General features: G+C 34.8%; 1 protein-coding gene across 1 annotated transcript in view; it reads right to left on the bottom strand.

Annotated features, from left to right (window-relative positions):
• ADAM2 (ADAM metallopeptidase domain 2) overlaps positions 1 to 14147 on the bottom strand; it is a 141110-nt gene that overhangs the window by 111543 nt on the left and 15420 nt on the right. Inside the window, exons 4-6 of the mRNA XM_058525401.1 lie at positions 13127 to 13205; positions 1926 to 2002; positions 1345 to 1513 (exon numbers count right to left, since the gene is read on the bottom strand). Coding sequence (XP_058381384.1) covers positions 1345 to 1513; positions 1926 to 2002; positions 13127 to 13205 — 325 coding nt within the window. The remainder of the gene's footprint in view (positions 1 to 1344; positions 1514 to 1925; positions 2003 to 13126; positions 13206 to 14147) is intronic.

The raw sequence follows: 14147 nt of genomic DNA, 5'->3' as shown, positions 1-14147 counted from the left end.
GAAATAATCCCTAACTTTTACAGTCAACTGATCTTTGAAAAAAAAGGGCAATGAAAATTCAATGGAACAAAGAATAGTCTTTTCAACAAATGCTGTTGGGAAAACGTGATATCCATGTAAAAAAGATTAATTTAGAACCCTAACTCACTCCATATAAAAATTAATTTAAATTAGATCATATATTAAAATGTAAGAGATTAAACAATAAAAATTTAGAAGAAATATAGGAATAAATTTTGTAACCCTGTTGTGATGATTAATTTTACCTTCACTTGACTGGGCCACAATACCCAGATTTTTGGTCAAACATTATTCTGGATGTTTCTGTGATTGTGATTTTTGGATAAGATAAACATTTAGGTTGGTGGACATTGAGTAGAGCAGATTACCATTCATATTATGGATGGATCTCATCTAATCAGTTGAAGGCCTTATTAGAACAAAGACTACCTCCTCAGCAAGCAGGAATTCTGCCTCCAGACTGCCTTTGGACTTCGATGAAACTTCCCTGGGTCTCCAGCCTGCCAATCTACCCTAAAATTTTCTCTCTCTCCTCACATTTGTGTGTGTGTGCATAAATATATATATACATATACACACACACACGTGTATACATATATCCTGTTGGTTCTGTTTCTCTGGAGAAATATCTGCCCTGAAAGAGATTCTTAACTACTGTAGCTGCAGAACTGAGATTGTTGAAAACCAAACCCAAAGTCTCATTCTGAGTGGATGAGTTACAACACAAACTGAATTTCCAACCTCACAAGGTATCTACTGTTAAAGTGAGGGCATTAATTAGGAAGAAATGAGATGCTGAAAATTGGAATGGGGACACATGGGAAGACTCTGATGAAGCTAGGGTCATTGAACCCCTAAATTTTGATGAGTCGTCTTTGCCAGCAGAAGCAGCCTCTCTACACCTGTATAAGGAGACTAACCCTGCATTTCTTGAGGAAAATGTAATGGCATCCTCTGAGGCAGTTGCCTTAAAAGATACTGGTGATTCTCAGTACCCTAGGTATGTACCTTCAATATTTATGCGAATGGCATTTGTGATTATTATATCAAAATTTTGACATAATGGATATGGAGAAGGAAGTGCATCTGCAAACAATAAAGGTCTAGATCACGGGAAAAAAATGCCACTAACAGTGGAAAATGCCAAATTGGAGTTCTGGAAAACTGAATGACTAGTTTTAAGGTTTACAATATAAGTTATGAAGTTTCTGGTATATTTATCTATCTATAATATATATTAGTGTAAATAATTTGTTTATCAAATAGTATTGTTTATATTGCTACATAGTAATAACCGTATAGTTTACTCAATTAAACACCTACCTTTATACTTTGTATTTTATAGGGCACTTCTCTTGACTCAATGTCCTTCTCAGCATATAAAGAAACACCTGCATCCTTATGTTTTACTTGATAAATCACATGTTCAAAACCAATTGAAGGCTCCAAGGGCTCGATTCCATAACTTACATTTTCAAACTGCAGTATGCCCCTACAAATTCCAAAAAATAAGTGAATAAATAAAATAATGCATTTTTTAAAGTCAATAAAATGCCACTTAATCAGTGTTTTTAATAGTATACAGATTATTTTCAGTCTGAGTCTTAGGTGGTAAAGTAAGAAAAAGTTACTGAGTATCCACAAACTTGCTGAGTGGCACAGAATAGTAATGCTGCTGGTATTCACCTAGCTATTAATATTTCATGGTCTCCAAATCTATCAAAAATCTTAGTTCAGGATAAGGGTAGGAGACATTACAAGAATTTCCATACTATGCTTTTCTAATGGCAGTTTCCCACAAAAGTCATGGCTCAATTTAGAACTTTTGAATATACTTTCAAAAATTTAAAAATTATTTCTAAAAAAATAGTGTATTTTGCAGTCATAAAATTATATATCACAACCTGAGTCCAGTACATGTGCTAACGATCACCACTGAGTTTGGATAACCTTCAATATACCCTTGGTAGTAGCAAAAATTCTGAAAAATAAAATACATATTTCTATTAGAATAATTCATGTTACAGGTACTATTTTCAAATATATAAAACATATATGCTTGTGTTTATGTGTCAAATATTCTGTTTTCAAAATAGATTTACAAGATTATTAGACGAGCATTTGGCTCAATTATCCAAAATTTTCCCCACAGATTCAAAAAGAATAAATACACACTCATTTTTTTTCCTGTTATAGATTAAACACAACATTCTCAGTCATTAGAATCAAGTTAAAAATCATTGAAAACTTATTTTTTCATATTCTTTTGACTTAATTTTGCAAGGTAGAGGTAAAAAAACCAAAATGAATCCAAAAGAGAAAATTTTCATTTTAAAATTACTTGAGTGTAATGGTACAGTAGTTTGCCTTGGATTAACCCTCTCACTGATCACAAATATAAACTGTGGAAAAAAATATGTATATGTTTTTTGCAGAGGAAGACTCGCCCTGTGCTAACATCTGTGCCAATCTTCCTCTATTTTGCATGTGGGATGCCACCACAGTGTGGCTGGTGAGTGATGTAGGTCTGTGCCTGGGATCCGAACTGTGAATCTGGGCTGCTGAAGCAGATCCTGGGGCACTCCAACTACAAAGGCAGGCAGGAAACTGTGGGAGAATCGAATCAACACTAGAAAGAAGAAAAGTACATTTACTGATATTTGCATTTATATTGGTTTTCACCTGAGGGCACTTCCAGAGGCAGGGCAGCACAAAGTAGCTAATGTTTCAACAAAAAACCCAACCTTACTGACTGGCTTCAGAGTGCCTAGAAACTGAGGTGCAATATCCAGGAAAAGAAAAGACACAGAATGAGGCCCCAAAAACGTGTGCTCTTAACTCAGGTGTAACTTCTTTACTTACATCTGAACTGACAATATGTGAAAGTGCGCTCAAGTAGCTTAGCGGAAAGTAAGACCAGAAAAGCTGGAAAAACTGAGAAGAGATTTTGGCTGTCTCCAAACACAGGAAAGTAGAGTTTGGAAACTGGTTCCAGCTGAGTTAATTGCTGGCTAGAACAAAAGGAAAAACTCCTTGGAGCAAAGAGTCACAAGCTCTACATTGAATATGGCCAGTATACGATTAAAAAATATTACATATGTGATTAAAAGAATCAGAAAGAGAACAGATCCTGAAATAATCCAGGATTTTGAGATTAGTAAAAAAATAACTTTAAAACAGGTATTAAAAACGTGATCAAGAACATAAAGGAAATTTGGGCATAATAAGGGAAGCAATTAGGAAATTGAGCAGAGAAATAAAGGTATAACCTTTATTTTTATAAAATTTTTATAAAAAATGCCAACGCTAAATTCTAGAACAAAAAATATATTTAAAATGAAATTCACTAGATAGATTTTACTGAATATTGAAGATGCCAAAAATAGAGTAAAAAAAAAGAAAAAGACCTAGAATATAGGCTATAGAAATGATCAAATCTGAAAGAAAGCTGAGAGAAAAGAAGCTTTAAAAATTGAACATAGCTGCAGCAACTCGTGGAATAATTTTATCTAACATATGTTTAATTGGAGTCCCAGAGAAATGGAAAGAGAAAATAGGTATAAAAATACATGAAAAAAAATGCCCAAAATTTCTCACAAATTTAGTGAAAAACCACAATTTATATATTGAGACATTGAATATACAAATGGACAATGGCCAGACCATATGAAAAATAGAACTCAACACACAACCTGCAGCAACCTGCCCAGGAAACCAACCCCCTTATTGACCGATATCCCAGCAAGCCAGCCTGCTATAGTCAGACTTTGTAGGAAGTCATATTACTATCGCCAGTAACAATCCTGGAAGCTAAACAATAATTTACATATCAGCACCCAATGACCAGGACTTGATTAAAAACTATAAGCTTACCTAATTTTTGTCCCTGTTTCCATTTTAGGACCAAACAGAGAAGGCCAAATATGCACTCCTAAACAATCACATGGAATACTTTGATTCTACTCGGCCTGCCTACATCTTCCCCATGCCAACAACCTTCAATCAGGGCATACCTAAAGCTTTCCTGTTTTTCTACCATAGAAAGCTTTTCCGCTCTGCCTGCCTTTGAGTATCTGCCAAAATGCAAATGACAGTGGCTGACTCCCTTGTTATGGCAAGCTCTGAATAAATAGCGTTCACTTATTCCCATTTGTTTGGTTTTTGTTTATTTCCCCAAGATCTAAGATAAAGAACTTATTATATCATAGTGAACTGCTGAAAACCAAAAATGAAGAGAAAAACTTGAAACAGACCAAAGAATTAGTAACATATAACATTCAGAGGACTAGTGATACAAATAACGATACTTATTTTATATATAAAATCTCTCTCTCTATATATATATATGAATATATATATATATATATATATATATATAAATCTCTCTCGCTCTCTCTCTCTCGCTCTCTCTCTCGAGAGAGAGAGCGAGAGAGAGAGAGCACCAGGATACAATGGAATAAAATAAAATGCTCTGGCACCAAAGAATAAAATTATTCTTTAAAAATGAAGATGTGGAGAATTGACTTCTGGTCTGACAGCATGAGGAGCTCCACAGATCCGCTCTCTAGTGAAAATGGTGAAAATTATAAACAGACAACAATCAAAATCCTCTGGAAATGCTCATAAGGACAAATGGTCCTATGAGAAAATGAATAGAGAGCTATTCAAGAAAACTTATGAAAATCTAGTATGAAAAATGAAAGCCTATGGTATCTGAGCTAAGACCACACCCTCCTTCCCTTGCTCCAAGCTCAGTGAGGCAGGGACTCCATTCCAGACAGGTGCAGCCAAAAGCTCTCATGGAAGGAGCCAGATGTCAGCATTTCTCATCCTACCTCCAGATACCTGTTGCTGAGGCTAAATTCCAGGTCAGTGCACTAAAGAGTTAGGGGCTCCCTTCTTCTGCCCAGAACAGTCTCTAACTTGGACACAGCATTGCAGATTACATTGAAACTCTGATCACCCCTGCCCTGGCTCATAAGTCAGTGAGTGATTCCATGTCAGGAGAAGCAAGCTGAGTTGTCAAGCACATCCTTTCTTCTGAATGCTCAGCTACTAAAGAGGGAGTGTCACTCAGAGAGAGTATACCACCGTTCCCACTATCAGCTTGTCTTAGTTTGGGCTGCTCTAACAAAATATTATAGACTGGGTGGCTTAAACAACAATCATTCATTTCTCACAGTTCTAGAGGCTGGAAAATACATCAAGGTGCTGACCAATGTGGTATCTAATGAGAAACCTCTTCCTGGTTTGCAGACAGTTGCCTACTTGCTATATTCTCATATGGTGGAGTGAGAGATCATCTCTCTCATATCTCATATTATAAGGACACTAATTCCATTCACATGGGCTCCAACCCAATGACCTAATTTCTTCCCAAAGGCCCTACCTCCAAATACCATCGCATTGGGGATTAGGGCTTCAACATATGGATTTTGGTGGGACACAAGCATTCAACTCATACTGCATCTCCAAAACCCTAGTCAAGAGATTTTGCCTGGTGAGAGAAGTAAGGCATAAAACAGATAGTACCTAATTTTCTCCCAGAGGAACTAACTTCCTTTACAACAGAGTGCAGAGAAGTTCAAGGCTAAGGGAACATTAAAAATTGGTGGAGGTTGTGGTCAGGAGCAATTGATATAAGATTTATGGATTCAGTGAAGATACAGGCCCCACTATAGCTGGCTAGTTTGTAGGAGAGAGCTGGGGAAGTAGATGGCTGGGAGGAGCCCTCCTGGGGTCATAAAAAATATCAAACCCTGGCTTAGGGAACTGTTCCTTCAAAGGTGTCCAAAATTGATTGGATTAAACTGTAGAACAATTTGTCCCCACTGCATTGTTGAACACAATTAGAGCAATCAGCTAACAATTAGCTGAGTTTAGCAGATGAATGTGGTCAAGGAGAAGGGGCAAAGAAAGCCCTGCCAAATCATGTCATTCTGGGGTCACCGTGACATACCCTTAGCTTTATCTCTCGGAGAAGTAATATCAGAGGCTTAACAATGCCTGTACATGTATGAGGGGTATACGTCACTAAAATAATCCAGCCAATCATTAAACAAATAAACAAGCAAATAACAATTACAAGCCCTGGAATGAGAGGAGCACTACTCAGAATGGCTTCAATATATTGTCTAAAATGTCCTATTTCCAAAAAGAATTATAAGATATGCAAAAATAAATAGGAAAGACATTATACGTTGACATATACTTTGAAAAAAAGTAGGCAACATAAACTACCTGTGACAGTGACCAGATATTTGATTTAACAGAAAAAGACTTCAAAGTAGTCATTATAATTCAAAGAATTATTGAAGGAAACCATGATTTAAAAAATAGAAGTAAGATGACAATGTTATATCACATAGAGATAGAAATTATTTTTAAAAGAAATTCTGGAGTTGTAAAGTACCATAACTAAAATGAAAAATTTACTAGAGGATAGATAGGCAGAGGTTATACAATCTAAAGAACAGAGACAAAAAAAGAATAAAGAAAAATAAACAGAGTCTCAGGGAAATGTGAGACACCCTTAAGAACACCCACATATGTGTAATAGAAGTACCAGAACGGAACGGATAAAATATTCAAAGACACTGACTAAAAAAATTCTCAAATTTATTGAAAAACTAACCCACACATTTAGAAAGCTCAATGAACTCCAACAGGATAAACACAAAGAGATCCACTAACAGACACATCAGTAAAAATGATGAAAGTCAAAGACAAGAATCAAATCTTGAAACCATCAAGAGAAAAACAACACATTACATAAAAGAGAACTCCAATAAGATAGATATCTGACTTTTCTGTAGAGCTATGGAGGTTAGGAAGCAGTGGGCTAACATAGTCCAAGTACTCAAAGAAAAAAAAGTTACCCAAGAATACTATATCAAGCAAAACTATGTTTAAAAATGAAAGCAAAATAAAGACATTTCCATAAATAAAAACTTTGAGAATTTGTAATTAGCTTCCCTGCCTTATAAGAAATACTTAAGGAAATTCTTCAGGCTGAAAGTAGGTGATCCCAGACGGTAATTCAAATCCACATTGAAAAGAAATAAAAACAAAGAGAGCTCATAAAGGTTATTATGTAATTTAAAAACATAGTATAAATGCATATTTCTTCCTTCTCTTAACTGATTTAAAAATCAATTATAGGGGCCAGCCCTGCGGCTGAATGGTTAAAAGTTTGCCATGCTCTGCTTTGGCGGTCCAGGTTCACAGGTTTGGATCCTGGATACTGACCTACGCCACCCATCAGCCATGTTGTGGCAGTGACACACAAACAAAATACAGGAATATTGGCACAGATGTTAGCTCAGGGCAAATCTTCCTCAAAAAAAAAAAAAGAATCAGTTGTATAAAATAATATGTATCTAATGTATTGTTCGGCCTATAACATAGAAATGTAGTATATATACCAATAATAGCATATAGCAGGTAGGTGGAAACAAAGCAGTACTGGGCTAAGGAAATGACTACAGATGGCAAAGTAATTATAACAATGTACTGTTGGGTTTGTAACATTAATAGGTATAATATATACAACAATAATACCATAAAATGGAAGGAAGTAATTAGAGTTATACAGGAGTAGTGTTTCTATATCTCACTGGAATTAAGCTAGTATAAATCTAAAGCTAATTCTGATAAGTTAAAATGTATAAGGTAAGCCCCAGGGAAATCACTAAAAATCTAACTCAAAAAATATTGAAAAAAATTATTAAAGAAATTTAAATGCTTCACTTCAGAATATATTCACTTAATGGAAAAAAAGCAGTAAATGAGGAATAGTGGAACAAAAGCACATGATACACATAGAAAACAAAGAATAAAAAAGCAGATATAAATACAAATATATCAATAATAGCATTAAATGTGATTGGATTAAACAATCCGATAAAAGGCAGAGATTGTCAGACAAGGTAAAAAACAAGACATAACTATAAGCTGTCTATAGGTAACATGCTTTGAATTCAAAGATACAAATAGAGTAAAAGTAAGAGGATGAAAAAGATATATCTTGCAAATAGCAACCGTAAGCAAATTGGAGTGACTATACTAATATTAGACAAAAGAGATTTTAAAACAAAAAATTATTACTAGAAATAGAACACATTTTGTAATAATAAAAGGTTCAACCCATCTGGAAGATATAACACTTGTAAACATACATGCACCAAATAACAGAGCATCAAAATATACAAAGCAAAAACAGGGAGAAATAGACAGTTCAACAATTATAGTCAAAGACATTTTCTCTTTTTCTATCTCACTTTCAATAATGGGTAGAACAACTAGGCAGAAGATCAACAAGGAAATATATGACTTGAAAACACCATGAACCAACTAAATCTAGCAGACATCTGTAAAACACTCCACCAAACAACAACAGAATAGATATTCTTCTTATGTGCACACGAACATTTTCCAGGACAGACCATATGCTAGGCCATAAAAAAGCGTCAATTAATTTAAAAGTATAAAACTACTAAAAGTATGTTTTTGATAACAATGGCATAAAATTAGAAATCATTAACAGAAAAAATTTGGAGAAACTCACAAATACGTGGAAATGAACCATCACATCCCTAAACAACTCATGGGTCAAAGAAGAAATCAAATGTGAAACCAGAGCATACTTTAAGATAAATTAAAATGAAGATACACCACACTAAAACTAATGGGATGCAGCTAAAGTGGTGCTTAGAGATAAATTTTACATGTATAAATGAATATATTAAGAAAGAAGAAAGATCTCAAATAAATATCCTAACTATGCACTGGAAAAAGAACAACAAACTAAATCTAAGTCAAGCAGAAGAAAGGAAATAATAAAGATTAGAGTGAAATAAAATAAATAAGAATAGATGAGCAATACAATAAATTAATGAAACCAAAAACGGTCTCTTTGAAAATATAAACAAAATTGACAAACCTTTAGCTAGATTGACTAAGAAAAAAAGAGAGAAGACTCAAATTGCTAAAATCAGAAATGACAGTAGGATATTACTACCAACCCTACAGAAATAAAAAGGACTATAAGAGAATACTAAAAATAATTGGATGCCAAGAAATTAGAATAATGTAAATAAATGGACAAATTCATAGAAAAACACAAACTACCTTCCCTATCAATAGTGCTTCTTCCAGCACCAGCATTCATGGACTCACAAAGTGCCTTATTTACTGTCATGACAGTCTGCACAGCATTGTGTCTGATACAGAAACACATTTCTGAGCAAATTAAGTGCAGCAATGGGTTTATGTACCTGAAATTAAGATGTCTCACCATATATCTAACACCATCTTGAAGCACTTGGCCTAACTGAAAGGTAGACTAGGTTACTGAATACTCATTATACTCATTTACAATGCCAGTTGTGAGACACTACTCTAAAAGGCTGGGGTTATGTTTGAATCAGAAACCACCGTATGGCATGGTTTCCTGATTGCAATTAGGGTGTTAAAATGAGAGTGTCTTCTCTCACCATTATACTTAATAGTTTTCTTGTAGAATTTTTGCTTTCCATCCCAGTAACCTTTAGCTCCTAGTACCCAGTGGGGAATTCGTCCACCAGGAGACACAATAATAGTTTCACTAATTCGGAAGATGAAACTCTTATGTCACTGAATGAACAGGCTAATCTAGTAGCTGGAGTAACTGACTCTCCATATCAAAGGCAAATTTGTTGCTTTTACCAATGGATGCAAGAAGGGCTACATCCTGAACCCAGGTGATTATTACAGCAACCAAAACAAAGTATGGTTAAGGATGCAGACCCTTAGGGAATAAAGATTTGCACCACTCTGTTAGGTAAATATCCTTAACGAGGTTCTGGTTGAGAGCAACTGAAACGGAGAATAGGTATTGGGAAAAGGAAGCCATAGATAGCTATCATGGCTTATTACAGAAATGAAGACTACAGTAGCTTTGCATATTTTCTCTTTGCTTGTTAAATGTGTATGTATGTCTTATATGCATATGCCAACAATTTTCTTCTTCTTTTCCTTCTTCCTATTACTAGTTTATATACAAGTTGTTGGAGGTTAACTTGACAATTTAATTTAATCTCCAGTTAACATAGTATTCAGTAGAACTGTGAATTTGAGGAGAAATTAATATAGCTAGCAATAAACACAACAACCCTTGTGGCTGTGTATCTCCCCATTTTGGGGGAAGGGTGAGAATTTCTTCGCTTGTAAAAAAGATAGCTGAATCCTGTTAAATAGAAATGTAGGAGGATTTCGTTGTTTTACCAGAGTTCAAATGTGTGTAAAAGAGTGCATACAGAAGCTGAGTAGTCAAAGTGGTAGACTGTGTCAATTATTGATGTATCGCCACTCAGCTTCACATTAACCTTTTGCCTACTTTGTGCAAATGAATCTGGGTCCCTTAATTATTTCTTCCTTTGCCAGGTGTCACTGAAACTTCACCAGTAAAGGTCGCTGGAGAGCATGAGCAGAGAGCTTTGCTTCCTGGTTCTACTGTGCTAGCTTGGTAGGCTCTTACAGAGTGAACAATTTATGGCAACACCAGGATCCCTCAGTGCTTGGAGATTCTCCAGTACCCAGATCCTTCAGTGCATGGTGGTCACTAGCACCCACCAGCCAGTATTTCTTCCCATCATCTAGGTCCCCCTCCTTTTGTAGCAGAGTGGCTTTGGTAAGACATCTCCTTGTGAACAGCTTTCCTGGCTACTTTAAAGCGCAGATTTCCAGAAAGTTCCAAGGAGAAATTGTACAGCAAGATTTGTTGGAACACCACCACAGTGACTGCCTACTATTCAGAGATCCATGGCTGTGCCCCTTCTAACAAGATTTGGATCTCAACTCTTGGATGAGGAGATTATCTTCTTTATCCCAGGCCTAGGGTTGCCTGGCTGCTTCTTGTATCTGGTATTCCTATGTTCTTGAGAGTTATTTTTACCTATTATTTTTTACTCTAATCTCTGTTATAGTTAATAATTGTTTATATTAAACTTTCCTTGTTTAAATTGCTGTGTGGTTTCTTTATGTTAATTATGCATACTAAAACAGTGTCTCATTTTTTTTACATATTTCATTGACATATCATCATAATGGATTATTTTGTATTTTTTTTATTGTGGGCCCATGTAGAACTTTGTCTAAATGAATCATACTTTAGGTGCTTAAGGTAAAACACCTCTACCTTTCCACCAGCTTTTGTCCACTTTCTTCCAAATGTGGTTTATATTATCCAGATTCATTACATTTCTAACTCTGGAACAATCACTTAAGTTATATCCACCTTATAAATACGTTGATTGTAAAAGTTGGAAATCAATAAATAAATCATTTTTAGGTCAACATAGGATAAAATTTTCATGGAGGAGTCAAAGGGCTTATTATTATTATTATACAATATCATTCTGTAGTTTTTTTCTTATTTTTATCATTGTCATTTCTTGCAGTGTTTTCCTTTATTATGTCTTGTTCAATGATCTATCTACACTCAAAAAGAATGTGTATACTGTTGCTGTTGTATGTGATCTTTTACAAATGTTGATTAGATCAAGTTGATTGATTGTTCTGCTCAAGTCATCAACATACTTGCTGAGTTTCTTTGCACCTCATCTATCAATTTTTGAGAGCGGAACGTTTAAATTTTCAATTATAATAATATACTATCTATTTCTCTTTTAATTTCTGTCAATTTCTGCCTCCTGTAATTTGGGGTCTGTTTTTATGTGCATACGTGCAATTTTGGATTGTTATGCCATCCTGGCAATTTTACCTTTTAATCATGATGAATATGTCTCTGTTTGTCCTGAAGAGATCATCAAGTCTAAGACAATGATGAATGGCTTACACCTGTAAGCTCTACGTACTGGGAACAAATTCTTTCTGTGTTTAACTGGGTGATTTGTTCCCTCATAGACGCCTTTACTTACGAAGATAATATGACTTTTAGGGATGAAAATCATTTGCAGACTTCATGAAAAACAATTTACTTGCTTTTAACCTAATTTAATAAACTTTCCTGATCTTTCCTACAGTCGGGATAGGTCTACAGCTTTGGCAAGCATAATTTATCACATGGCACCATATATTCGCTACATTTGAGGCCAACATTCAACAACTTACTACATTTAGCTTATTAATAAAGCATTCTTTGCTTTGTCTTTTTAATTATATATTTATCTCTCATGGTTTCCCCCTGGGTGGTAGGAAGCAGAGTTACTGTTAGGTATGGCACAATTGTATAAAATTCAGCTGTGGGATATTGTGGCTCTCTGTATCTCTTTGTCTCTGATTCTAACTCCATGTCTCTCTCTTCTTCTCTCTCTCTCACACATATATTTGCATATATCATAACACTGTTTGATAGTATGTATTATTTATATATTTGTATAGACTACTCCATAGATGACTCACATATATTTGCCTACTCTATTGGGCAAATTTAAAATAATATGTATTATTTCTTCTGTTAAAAACTTAGTCTCCATAAAAATGCTTTAATTTTAAAGTACTGGTTGATTCACTGCATAGAAATAAAAAATGCAAGGAAAAAACAACAGGAATTGGTAAGGAAGGGCAAAGATGAAAAGAAACCAGCATTTCAGACACGGGTAGTCCCCGCAATTTCATGCACACTTCTCTATTATTTTTACAACAAATTACAGACATTATTAAATGAAGCTCCAAAAGTTTTCCAAATATATGAAAATTTAATTGATTCCTAAATGTGCATGAAATTCCATGTGTATTTATTTGATCACCAAACATAAGACAAGTCTTTGCATTCTTTTTTTCTGCTCAGATTTCGCTTTCCTGATTTAAGTCATATTTTCTCATTTTAAGTATTTCACAGCATATTGTCTATTGCCTCAAGTACATAAGCACATACATGTACATCATCATGAAATAATAGCTTAAAAACATCACAGTCATTTGGTTTGGTTAATCATCTGTGTACTAGAGCTAACTCAAGACACATCATCAAAAGAAAATGGTTAAATTCACGCCAAAACAAAACATAACCCCAACCGTCTATACTCTAGCATCACGTGGATCCTAAGTAAGGTGATTACAGAAACTCCTATCACAACGGTAAAACAGACAATAAAAATCATACCTGAAATTGTTGTTCAAGAGCTTTCATACTTCCTGCACCATCATAACCATAAACTCTAAAATTATGAGGTAAAAAAGGTCTGTAAAATAAAGATAAAAAGTATTAAACAGAAAATTTATCCCCTAAGCTTTTACTTTGAAAAGATATTTATTTTATTATATTTATAGACAGAGAGAGAGGGGGAAAAACACAGAGATTACTTGAATTTGAATACATGGATTTTGTTCTAATTTTACTCAAAAATCCTAGTCTCTAGACCTCTCTGCTCTTACTTTACTGTGCTGTTTTTTAAACACAACAGGCAAGCTTTCACCTCAGGATATTTGCATCACTTGTTGCCCCTTCCTGGGATGTTCTTCAGCAGGGCTCATTGTCTCATCTACTTCAAGTCTTTGCTTATACACAGACCTCTCAGTGAGGCTTATCATAACAAGTTTATTTAAAAAAATGCAGCTTTCCCAATTATCAACACATAGGATTTCCAAATGATACTTCTTCCTTTGCTCTGTGTTTTGCTTAAGCATTTATCACCTTCTAACATTCCTCCTAATCCATTTATTTATTATATCATTATTAGTCTCATCTGATAACAATATAAACTCAGAGATTTGTATCCTTTTTGCTTACTAACGCAACTCAAGCACTTAGAAGAATATTTGGAAAATAGCAAATGGTCAATAAATATTGAATTAATATGACATGAATTCAAGAGATTAGATCGAGATCTCACATTAAAATATATTATTTGTAAATATGTTAACAATACGCTTAAAAGGCTCTATAAAGAAAAACTGTGGGTGTAGGTATCCCATTTTCATTTTCCCAATAAGTATAATACAAAGATTTGTGATTGCAATAGCAGTCTGGATTTTTTGTGTGTGTGTGTGAGGAAGATCAGCCCTGAGCTAATATCTATGCCAATCCTCCTCTTTTTTTGCTGAGGAAGACTGGCCCTGGTCTAACATCCATGCCCATCTTCCTCCACGTTATATGGGAGGCCGCGACAGAATGGCCTGACAAG

The sequence above is a fragment of the Diceros bicornis genome, chromosome 29 (assembly GCF_020826845.1).
Source record: "Diceros bicornis minor isolate mBicDic1 chromosome 29, mDicBic1.mat.cur, whole genome shotgun sequence".
Taxonomy (NCBI): domain Eukaryota; kingdom Metazoa; phylum Chordata; class Mammalia; order Perissodactyla; family Rhinocerotidae; genus Diceros; species Diceros bicornis.
This window is presented reverse-complemented; position numbering and strand designations above follow the sequence as displayed.